The sequence below is a fragment of the Chanos chanos genome, chromosome 16 (assembly GCF_902362185.1).
Source record: "Chanos chanos chromosome 16, fChaCha1.1, whole genome shotgun sequence".
NCBI lineage: Eukaryota > Metazoa > Chordata > Actinopteri > Gonorynchiformes > Chanidae > Chanos > Chanos chanos.
The window spans coordinates 7,585,317-7,606,990 of record NC_044510.1 but is presented as its reverse complement, the minus strand read 5'-3'; the positions used below and the strand labels follow the sequence as shown (position 1 = coordinate 7,606,990).

At 41.2% G+C, this 21,674-nt stretch overlaps 1 protein-coding gene across 2 annotated transcripts in view; it reads right to left on the bottom strand.

Annotated features, from left to right (window-relative positions):
• Positions 1-14,044: 14,044 nt before the first annotated feature.
• asic2 (acid-sensing (proton-gated) ion channel 2) overlaps positions 14,045-21,674 on the bottom strand; it is a 261,250-nt gene continuing 253,620 nt past the window's right edge. For both annotated transcript variants that reach the window (XM_030793672.1, XM_030793671.1), the window contains exons 6-10: positions 18,481-18,634; positions 15,366-15,457; positions 15,086-15,165; positions 14,266-14,334; positions 14,045-14,146 (exon numbers count right to left, since the gene is read on the bottom strand). In XM_030793672.1, the coding sequence (XP_030649532.1) occupies positions 14,045-14,146; positions 14,266-14,334; positions 15,086-15,165; positions 15,366-15,457; positions 18,481-18,634 (497 nt within the window). The remainder of the gene's footprint in view (positions 14,147-14,265; positions 14,335-15,085; positions 15,166-15,365; positions 15,458-18,480; positions 18,635-21,674) is intronic.

Here is a 21,674-nt window from a genome sequence, read left to right as displayed (position 1 = left end):
GACTTCTACCCGCCCCCCCCCCGTCGCCCATACACTTCCTGTCCCTACCACCACCTTGTCCTGTCAGGTTGGTAGGGAACGCTGTGGGACAGACCTGGGACACCTCCCCTGGTTATTATTAATATCTCTTTATAGGGATACCTGACTGAGACTGTAGCCTCCTGCTATGTCCCTCTCTGTCCTGAAGGGGGCGCTGTAGATAGGGTGGAGGAGGTACAAATGGGGACATTATATTAAAACTGAACCGGAGAGAGCCTCAGTGGTCATAGGAGTCAAAAGGGATAGAACTTTCTGGAAAGTTCTGGTTGGATTTTTTTTTTTCTTGTCCCCACACAGACGTGTCATGTCATATTATGTCTGTGTAGAGGCTGACACAAATACACACGTAAACACACACACACACACACACACACACACACACACACCACCGCTGCTTCCCCTGGCTTTAATCTAGATTATGCAGCATTACTATTTTGAGGCACTGACTTATCTTTGAAGCCATACTTATTTAAAGTACTTATTTATTTATTTATGTACAACATTGTTTGTATTTTGCATAATTTCCCTAGTTTGTGCACTAGTTACCATGGTAATATCTGTCTTCTGATTCATCTTTGATCCTCCCTTGGAGCTTTCTCTAGGCTGTTGTCTGGAGTCAGTGTCTTTGGCCTGACAAGACTGTTCTGCTTTAATCTAAGTTAGTAATGTTTCAACATTTTTTTTTCCTTTTTAACAAGTCACATTATCTACTGTGATATTCTAATGAGTCTTAAAAATAGAGTCCGCTTCTAAAGCGTTAGTTAAATCAAAACTTGAGTGGATGTGAATTATGTTCTGACCTATGTAACGCCAGCAGCAGGATTTATCTGATCCTGGCAGAAGAAAAAAAAAAAAGTTTCGTTTTCTATTTCATGTCCTCCACAGAGCCACAGTTACATAATTAGTGGTAAAATCACAGTTGTTGACAAGGGCATGCATGCTTTGTTTTTGGTGATACATTTTTTTTGTTCTCTCTCTCTCTCTCTCTCTCTCTCTCTCTTTTTTGGAAAGTCTCTGCCTCTTACTGTGTACTGAAGTTGCTATGGTAACCCCACAGTTCTTCCTTGCCTTCCCAATTCTCGCCTAGGAAAGATCGGAAAAAGTGTATCCTGAGAAATAGAAGAGGGACTGCACACTGAAAATATTTTTTTTCCAAATCAAGCTGCTTCCAATCTTGAAACTTATGTTTTGCAATTTTACAACACAAACGCACACACACACACACACACACACACACATACACACACACACACACAGATAGAATAAAGTAGTTGTCCTGACTAGCGGAATGTTTTGATTGGACAAAGCTGTATCTTCTTGGCTTTGTTATGTACATGTGATCTCTATAGTCAATTATTTTCTCAAGTGCACGGTTGGTATGTTTAAACAATACTGCATAAAATGTACATTCAGATCCCTGTGTGTGCCAACGACTGTTCCCAAAAGCACTTAATCGTTGACCGGAAAAAGAAGATTTTAGGTTATTTGACTAGGGTCCATAAACATGCCAAAGCACTCCAATTGTACAATGTCTTTTACGTCTGTACACACAAACCCTAATAATATGTAACTAAATTCAATGTTATTATCATGCTAATTACAGTGCGTTGCCAAAAAAAAGAAGTCTTAATAATGGATTAGGAGTGTAAACAGGGGCTTTGTAGTATTCTAGAATATTCTAGAGCATGTTAGCTCTGCATTTCACCCTCAGACGACACGGATGTCTCCTCTCTGGGTCTTTGTCAGTCCAGAAATAATAAGAAGTTTGACAGAATAACAACTTTCAAAATGTACTTTATCTGTCCTCAGACTACCTATATGTCACGTCACCTTGATTTTAAAGCAGAAATATTTTTGCTTTTGATTATGAGTGGCTCCTACATCATGTAAATATGACCGAAACCATTCAAATGTTTGTACCATGTGACAGATGCAAAGTGCCATAGTAAAAAAAAAAAAAAAAATTAATCTTGATGCTGACATTCTTTTTTTCTTCTTAGCACTGCATGTCAAGTTTTTCTGGATTTTACATTCCAGACAGAAAAGACCATGGGCTATGACCATAATCATGTTCTATTTATCCAGTACATCACTAAAATGCCATCAGATTTCACTAAATGGTGCCAAGTGATCTTTTGATGTTCTGGTCTCTCTCTTTTTCCCCCTCTCTCTCTCTCTCGTTTTCACACACAGACACACACGTACACATACACACTGAGAGAGTAAGATTTGATGGCTGGAACTTAGAATATAATTAGAGCTTCCTACATGTAAATAATTTACCTGTTTCCTCGTAAAACATCTCATACACACACACACACACACACACACACACACACACACAACCCCTGAGACTCACAAAAACTTTAACAAAAGCAAAAGGGCCATTTGGTTTGTTCTCTCTCTGTCATTAATTTGTGCTTCACTGCTTGGCAGCTTTTTCAAGAGGTCATATTTCAGACCAGAGCTCTCCAAGCCCCTCTCTCTCTTTCCTCACTAACACTATCATTTCAAAAATATAAGAGTCCAATTCAACACAGGTCTATGAGCACTGTTCATATAAAACACTATACTTGACACAAGTATCTATCTATCCAATCTATCTATCTATCTATCTATCTATCTATCTATCTATCTATCTATCTATCAGGGATGTCACAATTCGTCGACTTGAATTGGTAAAACGTGGTTTAATGTTTACGCCTGCATATTTATGACTGCACCGATGACGGGTGTCTCTGTATCAACAGACTCTGATATGAGGCATCTCTTTTTTTTTTTACTGTCATTATTTGAAAACATTATCGAATTCATTTCCTCCTGCTCTGTGTGCCTGTCGCTTGATCTTTTTCCTGTCTCCCTGTCTTTGTTTCTCTCTGTTTGTCAATCATCATGGAGGAGGCGTGTCCTCCCACACCTAAAAGGAAAATTGTTTTTTTTTTTTTTTTACCTTACTGTTGAACCAGTTAAACGTAAAAAAAAAGGTCAAGTCAAATGGTGATTGACAGGGAACAAATCCACCACGCACCATAAAAAGGCCATAAACATTGCAGCGACTCAAATAAGTTTTTTTCTTTTTTTGGGAGGGGGGGGGGGGTATTATGTTAAATTATGTTAAATTTCAAGAACAGATGAGATTCCAAATAGAATGGTCATTACTGTAAAATATGAAGGACCCCATTGTAATGAAACCCACATTTCTCTATCTCCCTCTCTCTCTCTCTCTCTCTCTCTCTCATAATTGGGTTACTGGGCTCTGTTGATTTATGCCTATGGCTAGATTTGTTCTTAAAATCAGTGTCAAAACTGTAGCGCAATTAAAACTGAGCTGTTTGCACTGTGTTGAACCACAAGCCAGCATGTCATACAGCACTGCAGTATGCTGCACCAAGTGCATCTATCTATCTATCTATCTATCTATCTATCTATCTATCTATCTATCTATCTATGTATCTGTCTGTCTCTCTGTCTGTCTGTCTATCTATCTATCTGTCTGCCTCTGTCGTTATGTCTGTCCGAATGTCTATCTTTCATTCTTTTCTCTGTTATTTATTTTTTTGCAGGGCCATCATTTCACAGCCCAAACCTCAATCCAGAATCCCACGAGAATGCTCATTATTAAGTTTATTTGTTGATCATGGCCTTTAATTGGAAAAAATCGCAAACTGCCTTCAGTCGTTCAGAATTCAGTCATGTCTGCCAACCTTATTTCACGGAACCGTGCACAGTTAGGAACGTGTGTGTCTCACTCCCATTCTAGCTACAGGAAAGAGACTAAAGCAATAAGATGCTGATTAACTGACATTTGTTTGAATATATGGGCCTACGGTGTTATTTGTTTGGCAGTTGGCAGTTCCTTTCATGTAGTTTCTCTCTTTCTCTCCCTCTCTCTTTCTTTCTCCCTCACAATTAACTCTGAGAGCATCCTGCAAGACTCCGGAGATTGCAGTGAGCAAAAACAATTAAAATAGAGGAAAATCGATCTCATTAGTATGGCATTCTCCTCTGAGAAATAGGTTTGTATTACCAAGCCTGAATTGCAATGCCATACACTCTCAATGACATTTGTTAAACACACACACACACACACACACACAAACAATACACACACCCTCACATTCTTCCTTTGTTTCCCCAGTCTCATTCACTTCACTTCACCCCCCCCCCCCCAACATACACGCACACACACACACACACACACACACACACACACACACACACACACACACACACACACACACACACATCTTCCTCCCTCTCTCCTGCTCTATACAGTCTCATTAACTTACCTCAGTAAATTCTTAAATCTGGAAAACAGGCATTCATCTACACTTCTGGATTCAATATTCTCATTAGCTAATTTGGTCATTTGTCTCCAGAGCTGAGAGAAAATGGAGGGAATAAAAAAAAAAAAAAAGAATCTGAAAAGGGAGGCTCATTTTCTACTTATTGCGCTACCGATCACAACCCTTAAGCCTGACATTTATAACGTTTGGAAAAGTTCTGCTTTCATTTTCATCATAATTATAGATATTCTCTATCAGACAAATGCCACTTGCTATTGATAAATGTACTTATGAATGCTTTAGGCCTCTTCAAAACTGAGCCACATTTCACAAAAAGGTATTCCAGCGGGACAGATGGGGCTATATTGTTCCGTCCAAAATCTGTAAGCGCGTTTGGGCTGTCATCCAGAACGAAGTCCATCATTTCTGGACAACACACTAAAGCTAATAACTCCACTATTACAGAATAACTCATCCGTTATTACTCCTGTGTACACGTACATCACGGCATTAAGGTGCAATGAGTGGTTTTGCGTTATGATTTTGTTCCCCGTGTTTGAAAGCCACAATTGTCCCTGGCTGCTCCTGACTACCACCGACGCCAAAATGCCGTTCCCAGTTTACCGACTCTACAAACACAGCCGTTTCAAACCAGGTGGAATGCAAATCCCTTTTAATGCGCCATTTCTGTTGCTAGTTGAAATAAAATATTCCCAATATACCCCTATTGAGTCAGTTTTTACATATCCATTTCATTAATTATATCAAATGAAAGAACGAGTGGTTTTACATTCAAAATGTTGTGCAACACGTAGGCTACCACCGCATACCGTACCACAACAACGGTGGCAGTTTATCACATCCTGGAGTTACCCTGAGATTGCGCAAGTGGTAATTACGCGAATTATTGAAGACACATCATAGGAAGACATTCGAAGATTGATAAACTGCCTCATTAGTGATTTCTTCTCATACTGAATTAGTTAAGCCCCGAACAAACACCACCTGTTACCGTTTAGCATATTGCAGTGCCATTACTCACAAATGGGGTTTTAGAGTCTCGCCTAAAAGCCAGTTCTCAACAGGGAATTCGACCGTTCTAATTTGCAATGCGTGATAAATAGGTGTCGGTTATATTCTTCGTTACTGAAGGTAACTGAAATTTGTCGGCTCCGTGGTTTAGGGCTCGGGGGTCTTTTTGGTTTTTTAAGCCGTGCTTTTGCCCTCTCTCCTGCAGCTTCGATCTATCTGTCCTGAGATAATTGGTCACGGTGTTTTCGCGGTATGCTACAATTTTCCTCAGTAAAAAGCTTGGGAGAACAGAGCCTCTCCTCAGAACACATCAATTAGAGGGAAGCTTATCATTTTTTTCGTCCTGTTAGAATACTAATCAGAGAAACTGAACTGGACGAGGACATTTCAGCAACGCCAGGACACCAGTATCTGAGAGAGGGAGAGAGAGGTATGAAGAAAGAAGAATGAGAAGAATGTGTGGACTGACGGGGAATTGCTCTCTGTCATGCAAAGAGAACAGTACTCATATTGAACTGAACCAAAATGACAGAGCGTTAGAGAATAAGTTTGGACGTCCCATTTAGATATTTCAGCACAGATATTTAGATATTTCCAAACCCACTGATTCAGAGTTTTAGGCAGACCATCATCCAACTTGTAATCACAAGTGATGCAGAGCTGTCTGGACCATGGACAACAGTCCACTTGTTTTCTGCACTACCAAAGAAATGCTTTCCTTATGGCAACCATTGGTTACCATTAGAGGGCAGTAGCATCCAACAACCAAACCACTGTGATGGCCAACCCATGAAGGAAATACCAAAACCTTTTCATAGCCCTTCTCCTTTTTTTTTTATGGTTTTCATCAATATTTCACTTGTTTTCCTAACAACTTAGTGGGCAAGAGGGAAGCTTTCAACCTAGAGAAACCCTCTCTTAAACCAGAGGAAAAACATAACCCTACACACTGAAAGCTACTACACAAAACTTCTAGCTCCTGAAAGCTCAGTTTTTCTCCCCGAGGTCAAACGAAGGTCAAAGTTGGATAGCCGGACAGCCCGGCTTTGAAAAAAAAAACAAAAAAAAAAACAAAAACACTATGAGAGGAAGAAAGGAAGAGGCCAGACGGTGGACTTATTGGGGACGTTCTGTTGATAGAGTGCAATGTATAATTGAACGGGCATGTCTGGGTTTGTACCCTGACAAGTGTTCTCTCTCTCACAAGCATATATAATTTATCAGTCTCTCTGAGGTAAAGCTGACGGCTACCGATGGGCTTGAGCCCTGTCTCCCATGATGTGCAACCAACACACCAAACACACGGTTGCAGGCACCCACTCTTGGGAAAGCCTGTAAGGTAGCTAGAGCCTGTCTATGACTTGTTTTCTTTTGGCTGGAGCGCTGCAAAGACTTTGTGGCAGGCTAAACATGTGAATAGCTCTCCTCACTGTCTATTTGTCGAATCAGATACTTTTCAGTGTCATGAAGAGGAATGATGGAGAAAAAAGAAAAGGGATTCCAGAGGTTCTAGTAAAAAAAAAAAAAAAAAAAAAAGCCTCATACTTTGTACTTTAGTCCAGGGTTTCACATTAACTAGAATCTTCTGGAATGTGCCTCTTGGTGACAAAATGACTTTTACGAAGTTGCGTTTCCTTATCTCAGTAAACTCACTACAGTGCTTGTGCAAATCATTCACATATGTGGCAGTTTTCCCAAGATTTGCTTATTTCTTTTGTAACGTGCATGCTTAGCTTAGCTGGCCACCATTACTGAGACTTGCCCAGATCTCTTTTGAATGAAGGCAGATGTTGGCATTGCTTGGCATGGTACTCAAACGCATAGGGATATGATCCTTTTCTGTCTTGGCTCTGTGCTTTAAGGAAAAAGTCTACCATCTGTCTGTGTCACTTCCATTCCAGACCCTCTGACTCCAATTTGGCTGAAACTGCAGTATATGAGAATGATCCAAGTGACAGCAAAAAAAAAAAAAAAAAAAAAAAAAAAGAAGCAAAAAAGCAAAAACTCAGTGAGGAAAAAGCCAGAAGCCATAATCCCCTTCAAAGCAATAAAAAAATATCCGTTTTGATGGATGAACCAATGCACCAAAATACACAGAGTATGCAGCATGGGGTGATGATGATGATGATGATGATGAGGAGGGTAATGGTAGTGATGATGATCATATTTGGAAGATGTTCAAATATTTTACACTGCCGGTCCGACGCTCACAGAATCCAAAAGGTTTTTTTTTTTTCCGAATGTCTGAGTGTTCCATCACAAGGCCGGGCTCAAGGCCGTGTGTTCACAGGGATGGCAGGGTTGGAGTTCGGGGGTGGAGGGTGGGGGGGGGGGGGGGGGGGAGAGATTGATGGATAGTCTGGTGGCTAAGAGCTAAAATGAACTTGTGACAGGGCCGCAGAAAGTTCTTCCTCGGGATCCGTCGCTTCGTTAGCCGAGTCGCTCTTTTCCAAATGCCATATGATTTCCTCGGGTCTCATTTACTCTCGGAGCAGCGTGAATCCCCGTAACGCACCCTAAAACGCATGCACACACACTCACAGGTCATTCAATTAGCCAGTCAGCCTCTCCAAAGCAATAAACAAGCCTGACAAGTCATTAAAAATGACATACCCTTGGGTCGCTAATGATAAACTGTTGTCTGGTGTCTTGGAAAACCTTTTTAACATCCCTGCTGGCACAAATTTGATGACTGCATTTTGTTTGTTGGCGATGACTTCTCTAGGGAGGTCAACAGCCCTCACCAGAGGGTGAAAATCATTTTCCATTTGCGGCTTTCGAGAACGCTGTATGACCTGGATTAGCTGATACGCCGCTAAACTGGTAAACATGACATGTTAGCGAATTTGTTACACACTGTTAACTATTCAGAATTATTGGTACTTGCTTTTACCTTTTTCTTCGTAAGAAATGGCTACAGAAATATTAGGCCATCATATCAACTAATTTAAATAGTGCATGTAATCTGACCATGTTGTCCACTGGATTTAAACGCCTCATTCCTGTGATTTCACACACCAAGTGAGTCTTTTGATAAAGTAATTAGCGGTGTTAAGGGAAAGGTTTTCCCATTTGTTCTTTTTCCTTTCTTCTTCTTGTAGCAGTTCTGTTAATGGAGTTTAATCCATATCAATTCCTGTGACATGACAGCTTCAACATTCGGGCTAGATAGAATCTTTAGCTGCAAACGACAGGGTTGTGTGAAGCTGTGACATTAGCTTACCAAAGCAGGAAAAAACAACTGGTAAATCTCTCCTTGAATGGGACAAAAGGACATGATGTTAAGCAGTTTACCTCTAATTAACAATTAGAAATCACCTAGGAGCTGTTCATAAATGTTTAATAATCAAATAAACTCTTACTCCACAAGCTTTATCGCACAGTAGCTACAAGATATCTTTTGTGCATTGGTGAGAGGTAACTATATCTCTGAAAGTCTTTTTTTCACTTTTGGCAACAAGACTAAAAACAGGTTAACTGAGAAAAAAAGAGAGCGAGAAAACCGACAGAGTGAAAGCACACTTGAGCTTAGAGCTGTGTTTCAATTACTTTGCTTCAATAATTGTGGTTCACACTTACTACCGATAGATAAAGACAAAAAACACTTTATTGCCTGGTGGTACTGTATAAATGTCAATCCTGGCTGTGTGAAATGAACATTTCTAAGATTAATATAATATAGTCAGTTTAGGCTTGGTTTGGATATAACAGCTGCACAAGGCAATATGGTTAACTAGGTGGTCACATTATTTAATAGGGCATTGTAGAACTATGTAGAACTATGAGTTTTACTGGGTTCTAAAATAACTAGACTATGACATAGGCTGGTATAAGATGTATGTTTGTATTAGAGAGTCAAACATCCCGTATTAATGTGTTCTACAACTGTCAGACAGCTTTTCTTCTGAGCTTAGCTCTCACTCATTATTAAACCTTAAACGTCTTTCTGGAAATGCTATAAGACTATAATTTTAATCTAAGATTAGACAAATGTACTTTTCTAGTGTCTTCTTTGATAGTGTGTGTGTGTGTGTGTGTGTGTAGTGGGAGCTTGCGCGTACGCAGCATGGGGATTTACCATTGTTTATTTAAGGAAATTGACTTTCTCTCCTCTTTGTATCTTGCCTTAACAATGTAAGGACAAGGGTAATAAACAGCCTATCTGAAGCACTCTTCTATCTCTCTCTCACACACACCCACACAAGTGTGAGGGGGGGGGGAGCAAAAACGACAAGTACAATTTACAAGAAGAAACGAATCGAGTTTTAATCACAATAAAAACACAGATGCATATCATGAAGTGGAAAATAAAGCAGTCCAGCAGTAAACAAACAAAAAGATAAATAGGGATATTTTCTCTGTCTGACAAACCCCCCCCCCCCCACCCCCCTTAGCAGTCCTGGGCCTGGCACCTGTGACAGCTGAAAACAGTAGTAAAGCCAGACATAATGAAAGAGAGAGAGAGAGGGAGATAGCGAGACAGAGGGAGAGAGAGATAGAGAGAGAGAGAGAGAGAGATTTTCAAAATGTCTAAGTTAGTATCCTGTTTTACTTTCCTCCCTCAAGCTCATTTCTACAGATGGCAAAAGTGAGAATGCCCTCCCACCTCACCCACCCCTGACCAATCAGAACTCTTAGTTCTGCAGTCAGCCATTTTATTGTCATTGTTTTGACAGCCGATTCTGTAAAGTCAGAAGAGAATCTGAAGGGATGAGGGAAACTACATTGGACATTTTTGAACATGGTGCAAAAAAAACAAACAGTTATTTTACAACGTTTATAGATAGATTTTTCTTTGAAACAGGAAACAGGACTATTAAGAAAAGTGACACAGCCAGTCCTCAGCTCTATTGGAATGACTGACAGCTTGATTCACAGTCTCACAAATGGCTAACTGAACGGTATTCTGTGTAGAAAAGCAGCTGTCTTCAATTCGGTTTTCTTTCTGATAGAGATATGGAGGAAAAGTTTGTACATGTTTGTCAGGACGTTTCTCTGCAGATATTGTATGGATGTATGGGTTTGGTCATAAATGCATTTGGAAATATATATATGTTTTTTTTTTTTTTTTAAAGTTTTTGAAGTGTTTCTATGGGTCTCTGTACACACATTCCTCACACTGAACTTTGCAGCTCGAAAAGCCCAGTCAGACAAACATCTCATTACAAAAAACAAACAAACAAACAAACAAACGAAAAAAAATCAGTGAACGTGTCATCTGATGATCCAAGATATCAACTGAATCTTGTTAAAAAAAAAAAAAAAAAAAAAGCTCATATCAAACATTCCATACGCTGAATAATTAATATACTGTCAAAAACTCTGTAAAAGCCAAGACAGCTACGCTGTTCCTGCTGCCTTTACAAATAAATGCACCTGAACACGTCCAGCAAACAAACAAACAAACAAACACACACACAAAAAACTGCACCACACTGTCAGTCTCCTTTAACGCTGACGCCGGCAACATGAACCACATCAATGTCAAGGAAAATAACTTTAAAAAAGAAAAGAAAAGAAAAGTCTCTCTCCAGTGCAACTGGCAGCCCATGTCATATATTCGACCTGTAACCCATGTCATATATTCGACCTGTAACCCATGTCATATATTCGACCTGTAACCCATGTCACATATTCGACCTGTAACCCATGTCATATATTCGACCTGTAACCCATGTCACATATTCTACCTGTAACCAGTCTTGGTAATTCTATGTAGACACATAAAATTGTATCTCTCCCCCCCCCCCCCTCCTTTTCTCTCGGTTTTCATGTTGTCTAATTACATCTGTGGGGCTACGAGGTATAAATAGTACAAACAACTCCTCAAAATGACATCGCTGCAGGTTAGACAGAGACAGTGAGAAAGAGAGACAGGGAGAGAGAGAAAAGAAGTGAGAGAGAGAGAGAGAGAGAGAGAGAGAGAAAGGAAAACAACAATAATGAGAATAAAAACTATGTAAGCGTGAACGATTATGACGTATGTTTATGCCGCGTGTATATATGTAACTCCTTTTCCTCTTTTTCCCACTGTAGTCTTAGACGTTCTGGAACGTTCACAGCGAAATGAGACCATTAACTACAACTTGCTTTCACAAAATTAAATTTGAATGATTTCTCTTTTTTCTTCTTCTGTTCCTTTCATTTCATAGCTTGCAAGCGCAAAGTAAAAAAGGCTGCCTTAGGTCACAGTGTCTTTCCCACAGTAATTTGTGGAGAACACTCTCCCGTCGTGTAGGTTCTGGATGTTGTTTTTTTTTTTAAATTATTTTATTGAGTTTTTGACACGACCGAACCTCAACTCAAAACCCTGTATGGGTTGATGTATTAGAGCTAAAATGTATCTTTGCTCCAGCGAGCCAACTGTGTTAACCGCATTGCACAAATAAATCTGTACGGAACACCGCCTAGACCTCATAGGAAAGTCTGAGTCCACTCGACAGAATTTACTGTCTGTGAATTTTTTTCCCCTCTCTCTCTCTCCTCTTCTTTCCTTCCCGCTACCCAAGATCTTCTAAGCGTCATCCTCACACTCTGGCTTCATCCGTCGTAAGTGAGATCAGTCACTCTTTTTTTTTTCCCGTGAGTTGCATAGTATCGCTAATCAGCATAATACCCTTGGAGGTCATCTCTAACCCTAGAAGCATCACAACCGTGTTGCGTCTCTGAGGACTCGTTGGTCACGTGTGGGATTCAAACTCAAACCTCAGATGAGGGTCACTCTTTTGTGTCCCGAGGCTCTGTAACATCCAAGCAGACCACTTACTAAGCCTCGTGGCTTTTTGTAAATAAGAAGTCTAAAAACAAACCTTAAATTTAATAAATAAAAAAACAAAAAACAAAAAAAAAGAAAAGGCTTCGAACATTTTTCACTATTGTCCATTTAATATTCGGCTTTGTGATAGGAGAGCCTGTTTTTGGCCTTTTAAATAGACTGATCAGACTAAACAAATACAAAATAAAATAGTGAAAAAAATAATAGAAGAGGAAACAAATTAATAATAATAAAAAAAAATGTCACACTCCAATGATGGACTGGATATATGAATGCAGTGGAACGCCAAGAATTCCAGTGACAGAGAATAATCTGTGACAAGCTGAGGGTTGAAAGTTTGCAGTCGTTCTAGTTGCCATGGTAATTATTCACCCGCAGTCAGTCAGTGCTGTTGAAGTGTTGATAGGCCAAGTACTCCAGCTGCATCCTGCGTTGGCCCTGCTTTTGGTACAGCTTTCATTTATCTTTCGCATACCTTTCACCATGTGTTCAAAAATTCATCATGCCCCCCCCCCCCCCCCCCCCCCGTCACATACATATCTCCCTTTAAACAACTCTTTATTTGTTCATTTCATTTACATTTTGTCATTTTTCAAACCTGTTACACAAGAACATTGAATTCACACGCCACTCAAAACACGTTCGACTCCTACTGGTCGGCCGAATCTCGAAAGACACGAAGTCCCGCCCCTCCCCTCCACTTTGTCAAGAGGGCTGCCGGTTTCCATTCGCTTTGACCTTGTTCAGAAACTCTCGGTTAGGATCCATCCCATCCTTCTCTCCTTCTCTCATTACTTCAAAGAGATTTTCATATAGCTTTTCATCATTCCAAGGGAAAAATTTTGGGTCGTTATCTTCCACAGCCGTTTGAGTGAAGGACAGAAGGAGGGAGAGAAGTCAATGTCCTCATTTTGGATGCAGCCTCTATCCAATTTCAAAAACGCTTGCACACTAATACAGTCTAATCATTGCGTTTACTTAAAAACGTTATGCAAACTCTTCTGAGTGAAGTAAATGTGACATTTCGAGAGACTTAGAGAGCTAAGTCAGTTAACAGTTAACGCAGTTAACTCGATTCAAACAAGAGTTTCCACAACGTTTTCAAGTAAAGTTTCCGAATGGATTTTTAACAGCGTAGGGGAGGTCACAGAGACACAAAGTGAGCGGTTAAAGCGGTCTCAATACAGGAAGAGGAAACGGAGAAAAAAAAAAAAAACGAAGAAAAAAATGCATGGTATTCCAAGAACTGACACATGCAAACTTCGCACAGTTTACCAAATTTCTCTGGTTTTTGTTGTTGTTGTTGTTGTTTTGCTATGTTTTTTTGTTTGTTTGTTTGTCCCCCCCCCCCCATGTGTTCTATGTTGAACTATCTGGCAGTAGACTTCAAAATGGGAGTCGGGATAAAGAGACGCGTGATGCACACTGATGTTCTGTACAGATGCCCTTCTTTCGTTGGCTCAGTTTTTTTTTTTTAACCTTTTCTTTCTATCTTTCTTTTTTTTTTTTTTTACATTTCTTGTACAATGTTTAAGTTCATTCAGGATCTGAGGCTTGTCCGCTCTGCCCCGAGTCTTTCTCAGGAGCGCAGGAAAGTATGTAACTGTGTGCGCGCGCCGTGCTGTATGAGGAAACTAAAAAGGCGAACGTCCGGTTCTAACACCATCCGAATGTCGTTTCAGGGTTCCCGCTCAGGCCCCTTACCATCACGTTTTTTTTTTTTTGTTTGTTTGGTTTTTTTTTGTCGTATGATGTAGTGATGTTCAGACAGAGAAAAAGGAAAGAGTAGCGCGTCCTTCTCTGTCTGACCTTTCCTCCTGTCTCTCGCTCTCTGGCCCTAGTCCTGTCAGTTGGGAGTGAGAGGCAGTTGCAGTATGTCGCCCCCCGATGGTATGGAGAGGTATTGCGGCGCTCAGCAGGCGATTTCCTCCAGGGTTCCTAGAGTGGTTTGCAGGGGAACGGCGACTGTGTGGCTGATGGACTCAGAGTGGTTCACCACAGGGTCACAGGTACTCTGGCATAAAGAGAACACATCAATTATTAAAGTCAGGTAGACAAACACATTGCCCACTGTGGATCATGACACACACACACACACACACACACACACACACACACACACACGTTATTTACCACATCCTCTGCATGACTCTCTTCCTCTTTGTCTTGGCTCAGAAGGTCCAACAGTCTCTCTTTCACCACCTGTCAAAACACAGCAAAACCCCCTCTCAGAAAAACCCACCAAAAAAACACTCCATAAAAAGATCACTCCGCCTCCTATGTGGACGGAAATGCTGAACAGACCAAAGATCACCCTTACGAAACAGAAACGAGCTCCAGTCGTACCCGCTCACGTTCTTCAGTCGAGTTCTTAAAACCAATATAACTGACAAAGCGAAGCAACGTATTAACGATACGTTATTATACCCTCGGATACATATCTCTGGAATCCGCTCCAATTCCCGTCAAGCTTTTAAGGGTCTCACTGTTTTCTCTGTGTCAAATTATGCGGCTGTGAAAGTCCATTAAAAGCAGGGAGAGAAACAGGTTGGTGAAATGACTGTGTTTGTCTGTGTCTGAAGGCTGGAGCGTAACAAATGAGTGTTTTATGCCGACTGAAGTCCGCAGACGGAAGAGGAAAGCGTCTAATGAAAGAGCATTCTAATGTTGGCCGGGTTTCTCAGTTACTCTCTCTCTCTCTCTCTCTCTCTGCAGCTCTTCAGCTGTCTGTCTGATCTTTGGATACGGGGCATTGCACAAGAAGCGTCTGAAGTGGTCTGAATTTGTCTAAATGACTCCATACCTGATTATGCTCGGCTCTGATGTTGGCTACGAGACTTCTTTGTAAGCTGACAGAGAAAGAAAGAAAGAAAGAAAGAAAGAAAGAAAGAAAGAGAGAGAGAGAGAGAAGCAGAGAGAGGAAGAGGGTGAGAGAGAGAGAGAGACGACTGACCTCATATACGTAGTCAAACAGCTCAAGGATGGTGAGAATACTGGCACCAATGAATAATCCCATCTGTCCACCAATATCTCCTACAGGACATACATTAAAACAGATAGAGAGAAGAAGAAGTCAGGAAATGAGGAATGAAGGACCACTATACTTAAGATATAACATCGCAGCGAAAGAAAAAAAAGGGTTTTTTTGACACACATGAGAGAGAGAGAGAGAGAGAGAGAGAGAAGGAGGGAGGGAAAAAAAGGAGAACTGGATCTTAAATCTACTGTCTTACCCAACAGTCCGGCCACCTCATAGGCTTTCTTCTGCTCGATTGTCTCGTAGTTCAGGGCCTCAAAAAACACATCCAGGACCAGGATGTTGTCCCTACGACGACAGGGCAGGACAAAACTCAGCTCTGCGTGTGTCAAGGTTGAGTCGAACATGGCATTATGTGTTCAGCCCACATGCTTTAGCGTTTCACATAGACACCATAGACAGCTGAGCACAATTAGTTGGATGTTGCCATAGCGATGAGCTTGATAATGATTCTATTTTCAAATTAAAAAAAAAAAAAGAAAAATTGAAACTCAGTCTCTTGGTTTCTTGAACTTTTTTTTTCAGCTTTTGCTACCCCCCCCCCCCCCCCCCCCCCCCAAAAAAAAACGATTTTTGGATGATGCTAATAACAAACATTATTTATCAACCTGACGTATCCTTTAGAAATGTGAAAATGATTGCAGCAGAATAAATTACAGGAGAAGGTTCTGTGCCGGTACTCAGCCTAAAAAAAAAAAAAATACCAAAAAAAAAACCCACCCCAAAAAAACCGCCTGATTTCATGGCTGCTCTGAAAATGTTGTTCTACCTCTGCCACAACCAGTGACTTCTACGCGAGGAGAGATTAAACTGCAATTAAACAAAGTACAATTACGGAACAAAAATCGGGCCCGTAATACCCAAAAGATGTTTGTCTTTGGCTACTGTATCTAAAAATTTAAGTAATGAGTACTATAATATATGCATACGACTTATAAATTGTTTAATATAATCCATATTTCTGCCTAATTTCTCATTTAAGCGTGTGGAGCCCTGTGTGTTGGTTAGTGTGTGTGTTTTTTTTGTTTTTTTTTTAAAACCGTAACTTATTTACCTTCCTCACCTGGATCCGGAATACGTTTCCGGGGGGGGGGAAAGGAGCTTGTTTCGCTGCTGGGAAACAAAGTCGATAAGATGGCTCCCGCTTTTTGGCTAATTTAAATTGAGTTTGCGTCTCCTGAACAGCTGCGCTCCTCCGCCAGCATTCCCAATCATAAAGGGACTGCTGAGACAACAGACCAAGCAACGCGTTTACCGAGGCTTTCGGAGGCGATGAATTTACAGAACGTGGCGGCATCCTTCGCAGAACAAAATAATTACTTTCCACGCTCAGCAATTACGTCCTTTAGTTTTTGCCCTGATTAAAGCAAAGCGTCGTTTTTTTTTTTTTTTTGGGCGCAGCTTCCTTGGGAATTCATTTGGAAAACCTTAACGGTTCAAAGGGTATTATCCCGATTGTCTTTAAACCGTAACGCCGCCATGTAATTGAAAAATGCATAAATTAGTTTCTAGGCCCTGTAGCCGACGACTCCTGATCCGTTTCAAAGGCACGCAGCATACACGTTATACACATCACACCTAGCCATAATCTCTGTTTATTGGTGGCAGAAGTGGGATTGACAGGAAATGAAGGATTAACAGGTTCAGATGGGTACTCTGACGAATAACAGGTTCAGAGGGTACTCTGACGAATAACAGGTTCAGATGGGTACTCTGATGAATAACAGGTTCAGATGGGTACTCTGATGAATAACAGGTTCAGATGGATACTCTGATGAATAACAGGTTCAGATGGATACTCTGATGAATAACAGGTTCAGATGGATACTCTGATGAATAACAGGTTCAGATGGATACTCTGATGAATAACAGGTTCAGATGGGTACTCTGATGAATAACAGGTTCAGATGGATACTCTGATGAATAACAGGTTCAGATGGATACTCTGATGAATAACAGGTTCAGATGGGTACTCTGATGAATAACAGGTTCAGATGGGTACTCTGATGGATAACACGTTCAGATGGGTACTCTGATGAATAACAGGTTCAGAGGGTACTCTGACGAATAACAGGTTCAGAGGGTACTCTGACGAATAACAGGTTCAGATGGGTACTCTGATGAATAACAGGTTCAGATGGGTACTCTGATGAATAACAGGTTCAGATGGGTACTCTGATGGATAACACGTTCAGATGGGTACTCTGATGAATAACAGGTTCAGATGGGTACTCTGACGAATAACAGGTTCAGATGGGTACTCTGATGAATAACAGGTTCAGATGGGTACTCTGATGAATAACAGGTTCAGAGGGTACTCTGATGAATAACAGGTTCAGAGGGTACTCTGATGAATAACAGGTTCAGATGGATACTCTGACGAATAACAGGTTCAGATGGGTACTCTGATGAATAACAGGTTCAGAGGGTACTCTGATGAATAACAGGTTCAGATGGGTACTCTGATGAATAACAGGTTCAGAGGGTACTCTGACGAATAACAGGTTCAGATGGGTACTCTGACGAATAACAGGTTCAGATGGGTACTCTGATGAATAACAGGTTCAGATGGATACTCTGATGAATAACAGGTTCAGATGGGTACTCTGGCGAATAACAGGTTCAGATGGGTACTCTGATGAATAACAGGTTCAGAGGGCACTCTGACGAATAAATCGCGTGACCCGAGGGGTCAAAGCGGTGGGCTACAAAACTAAAGCCCATGAACCCAGATGGATTTTGTTTCCGCTGATGGCTACACGTCTCTGATTGGCTGAAGGATGGACACGGCCATTTCACAGGCGGACATTAGACTCTGATCATGTGAAGAGCCGCGGGACTTGACAAACATCATATCATTGGCCTTCAAATGAAGACGTTTCAATATTGATTTGCGGTAGTGGAGTTAGCACAAGCTTTGAACAAGATTTGGGTAAAAGTTTCTTAGTGCGCGTATGTGTAGGAGGGATTTATAACTTCATAAAAAAACAAGTCAATTGTCAGTGGGGATATGTATTAAAGTGAATGTAAAAATAAAAAGAGCATAAGCAGCGAGATCATTCTTTTTTTTTTGTTTTTATATCTAAACAGCACAAAAATAGCCCAATACGTAAAGCCGGTAACGGAGACGGTTTCTGGGAAAAAAACCACCGTAAAAGAAAATATTGGCGAAAATGAACCAAGCGAGACATGGAAAACAGCGAAGGTAGACAAGACTCCACTAGACAAGACCAGAATATAATATGGAATAATTCGGGGGGGGGGGGGGGGGGGGGGGGGTAACGAGATGAAAGTTCTCGGTACACGCTTACGTGATGTACTTCTCAGATCTGTTGAACTTCTTTTCCAGGTAGCGGGCAGAGGTTTTACTGGGGATCTTCACCATAGACAGCTCTTTGTTGTAGCGTGTCATGTTACACGCCGTCCTGCAGATGCAGCTGCTGCTCTCCACCGCTGACAGGGCCGCTATGACAACCGTAAATAATAAATAAATATTCAAATGGATAATGAGGCGGGGTGGGGGTGGGGGTCGGGGGGGGGGGGGAAGCAGATGGGAGAAATAGACAGTCAGCCCGTTTTTTTTTTTTCCAGTGAAAAATGTGTAGCGTGACACAGGGTTTCTTATCAGGTTGGTCCAAGTGACAGAGAGTTAGGAGTGTAGGACAGCTGTTTATCTCCACACACACACACACACACACATGCCAAAGACAAGACAAACCTTTTTTTGACTCTCTCCTCTTTTTCTTACATTCCTGTTATAGATTGGGAGCTCCACAGGAGAGGATGCTAAGTCTTACCTATGGGCGCATGCATAATTATGTTTTACAGGTAACTGACAGTACAAATGAGGATTCTGGCACCTTGAGGCCAAACGGCACCGGATCTGCATCAGTACTCTTATCGAACGTGTTCCAGGATGCTCTCCAGGGTTACACGCAGAGAAGGTTCTGGAAGAACCTGTATCAGTCTGTGCGACGGTGTCCTCATGCTACCTTTGACTTCATACGAATGCATGTCGTCGCCACCCCCCCCCCCCCCAACCCCCCCACCACCACCAAGTGAATATCACACAAATCCATTTAACGCGGGAGCATACAGAGATGACTGGATGCGACGTGACATTTAAACTTTAGAACTTGCGAAGTAATAGATAACACCGCAAAAACTTGAGAAGAAAAGGTTCTTGGTAAGACTGAATGTCTCCCTAAAGCACAAGTTCAAGGGCCCTCCCCCTGTCCCCCCCCCCTTTTTTTTTTTGAATAATGCGACTCGGGGGTGATGTTCTTTAGGGCTAAGGGTGAAGAAGAAAGAGCTTTGGAATGCCTCTGATTGGTTACATCTCAAATCTGTCACCTCCGGGGACACTCTACCTAGATTCCTAATCAGCTCAGCACATTAAAAACCTGCAGCTAATCATGACCTTTCACAGTGGCATTCTCTCCCTCTCTCTCTTTTTCTGTTGCTCATTCTTTCCATGTTTCTCTCTTTTTCTCTCTCTCTCAACCACTGTCTTCTGTCTGTTTTCTCCCTCTCTCCATCTCAATTTTTAAAAGTCCCTCCTTCTTTCTCTCAAAGTAACTTTTTCCTATCTAATGTTTCTTCTTTCTCTCTCTCTCTCTCTCTCTCTCTCTGTCTGTCTCTCACCCTCCCCATCATTTTCATGCTCTCCTGTATACGCTACATTACCTGTTCTGATAACGATAAATTAAAAATAGTGGCTAAGACACACATCAGACCGCAAACATTTCAGATCAGTGATCAGTGCCTTTCTGGCTTCGCTGCCTCTTTATATCAGATGAAGTTACACTGGAAATCACCAGTGATCTTAGACTTGTCTAAACCCTGCTGTTGTTTATTTATGCGGACAGGAAGTTTTGGATGTCATGATGTTACTTTGCAGACCTATTTAAGATGTTTTACAAAATTGAAAAAAAAAAAAAAAACATTCCACAGACAAGAGACATATTGAGCAACAGTCAACCCTTCTCATTCTCTTTTCATAATTTCAACAGGTGTACAATCTATTTTAGAAGAGAAATATATCTTTTTATTCATCCTCTGATGTTTCCAATAAAGAACTGTTTGGTACTAAGGTAAATTAGTTTTGTGCGTTTGAGTGAGTGAGTGAGTGAGTGAGTGTGTGTGTGTGTGTGTGCGTGTGCGTGCGTGCGTGGTTCTAGGCACGCGTGTTTCTGTCCTCTTCCTGTACATTTTGCATTAGTTTGTCACGTGGAGTTGTTGCCAAACAGAAGATAAGAGGCAGCTGTCAAACGTTTAAATGCCAGCAGGCAGGTGCATCTCCAAAACATCCTGTTCTGTCCTTCTAACCACAAAGTTGTCGCAAAGTACACGAACGTTTATTAAAGACTGTTTCCGTTCTTGTAAAGGTTTCAGATTAATTTGCATAGAATTAGCCTATACGAGAAATTAAGTTTGTCGAAATAATTTTCGACATTAAAAAAAAATAGGCCCACGCAGTTTCATAGGGAGCGAAAGCTGTTGGATCTCTTTGCTGCTGATGCCTTAAATCTTGAGGCTTTGACTAATATTTGGTTTGAAATCCTTGCTGGAGACGATGTTGACAGCGAAGAAACACGGTTGGCTTAAATTTCTTGGCTCTTGTTTCTGAAGCGAACGTGAGAACGGACGACTTCTCGCTTCCAAGCGGTAGAAGAAAATGTACTACTCTGCCTGGCACACTCGATACTGCGCATCTGCATACCGCAAAACGAGCTTACTACAGTCACAATTACAGGGACAATGACAGACTGACTTTATGTGGAATTATTATTAAGTTACGGCGGTCCAGGCAGGTCGGCAAATCATGTGAAATTGTTCCATACGAACGATAAACATTGAGGCATACGAAGAATTTAGGACCAGTTAAACGAGTAGGTAATTCAGTACGATTCAATTTAATTCTGCTGCCGGAAATCGTGCTGAAAAAGTAGTCAATTAAAGACCTGAACAGGTTTTCTTCAGGCGGGAGAACGGGTCGGCATGTAAATTAATGAAGTGTTGTAATCGAGAAAGTCTTCATTTCATGTTTGAAAATGAAAAATATGCTGAGCAGTGAATCACAACGACCTGACATGACCAATCCCCGTCTTCGCTCAGGTGTAAGCGCCGCACACGCGCACACACACACACACACACACACACACACTGTAATTACCTCTGTTTACTCAAACACAAACAACACTTTTCAGTTTGTCAGATCTCTGTTTTGAAAGACAGCCTCACAGAGGCAGACTGCCAGTGTGAAATCTGTATTGAATTACAATCCCTGATTTCACTTGTGACAAGCATCATCTCAGTTTAAGGTTACATAAAGATGTAAGCGCACAGGCATGCACGCACAAATACACATGCATGCACGTGCACACACACACACACACACACACCCCTCAGGTCTCTCTCTCTCTCTCTTTCTCTTGTGTGCTCGTGTAAGATTTCTAGTTACTGTGTTGTTATTTGCCTTGGACCCTGTAAGACGCGAACATAC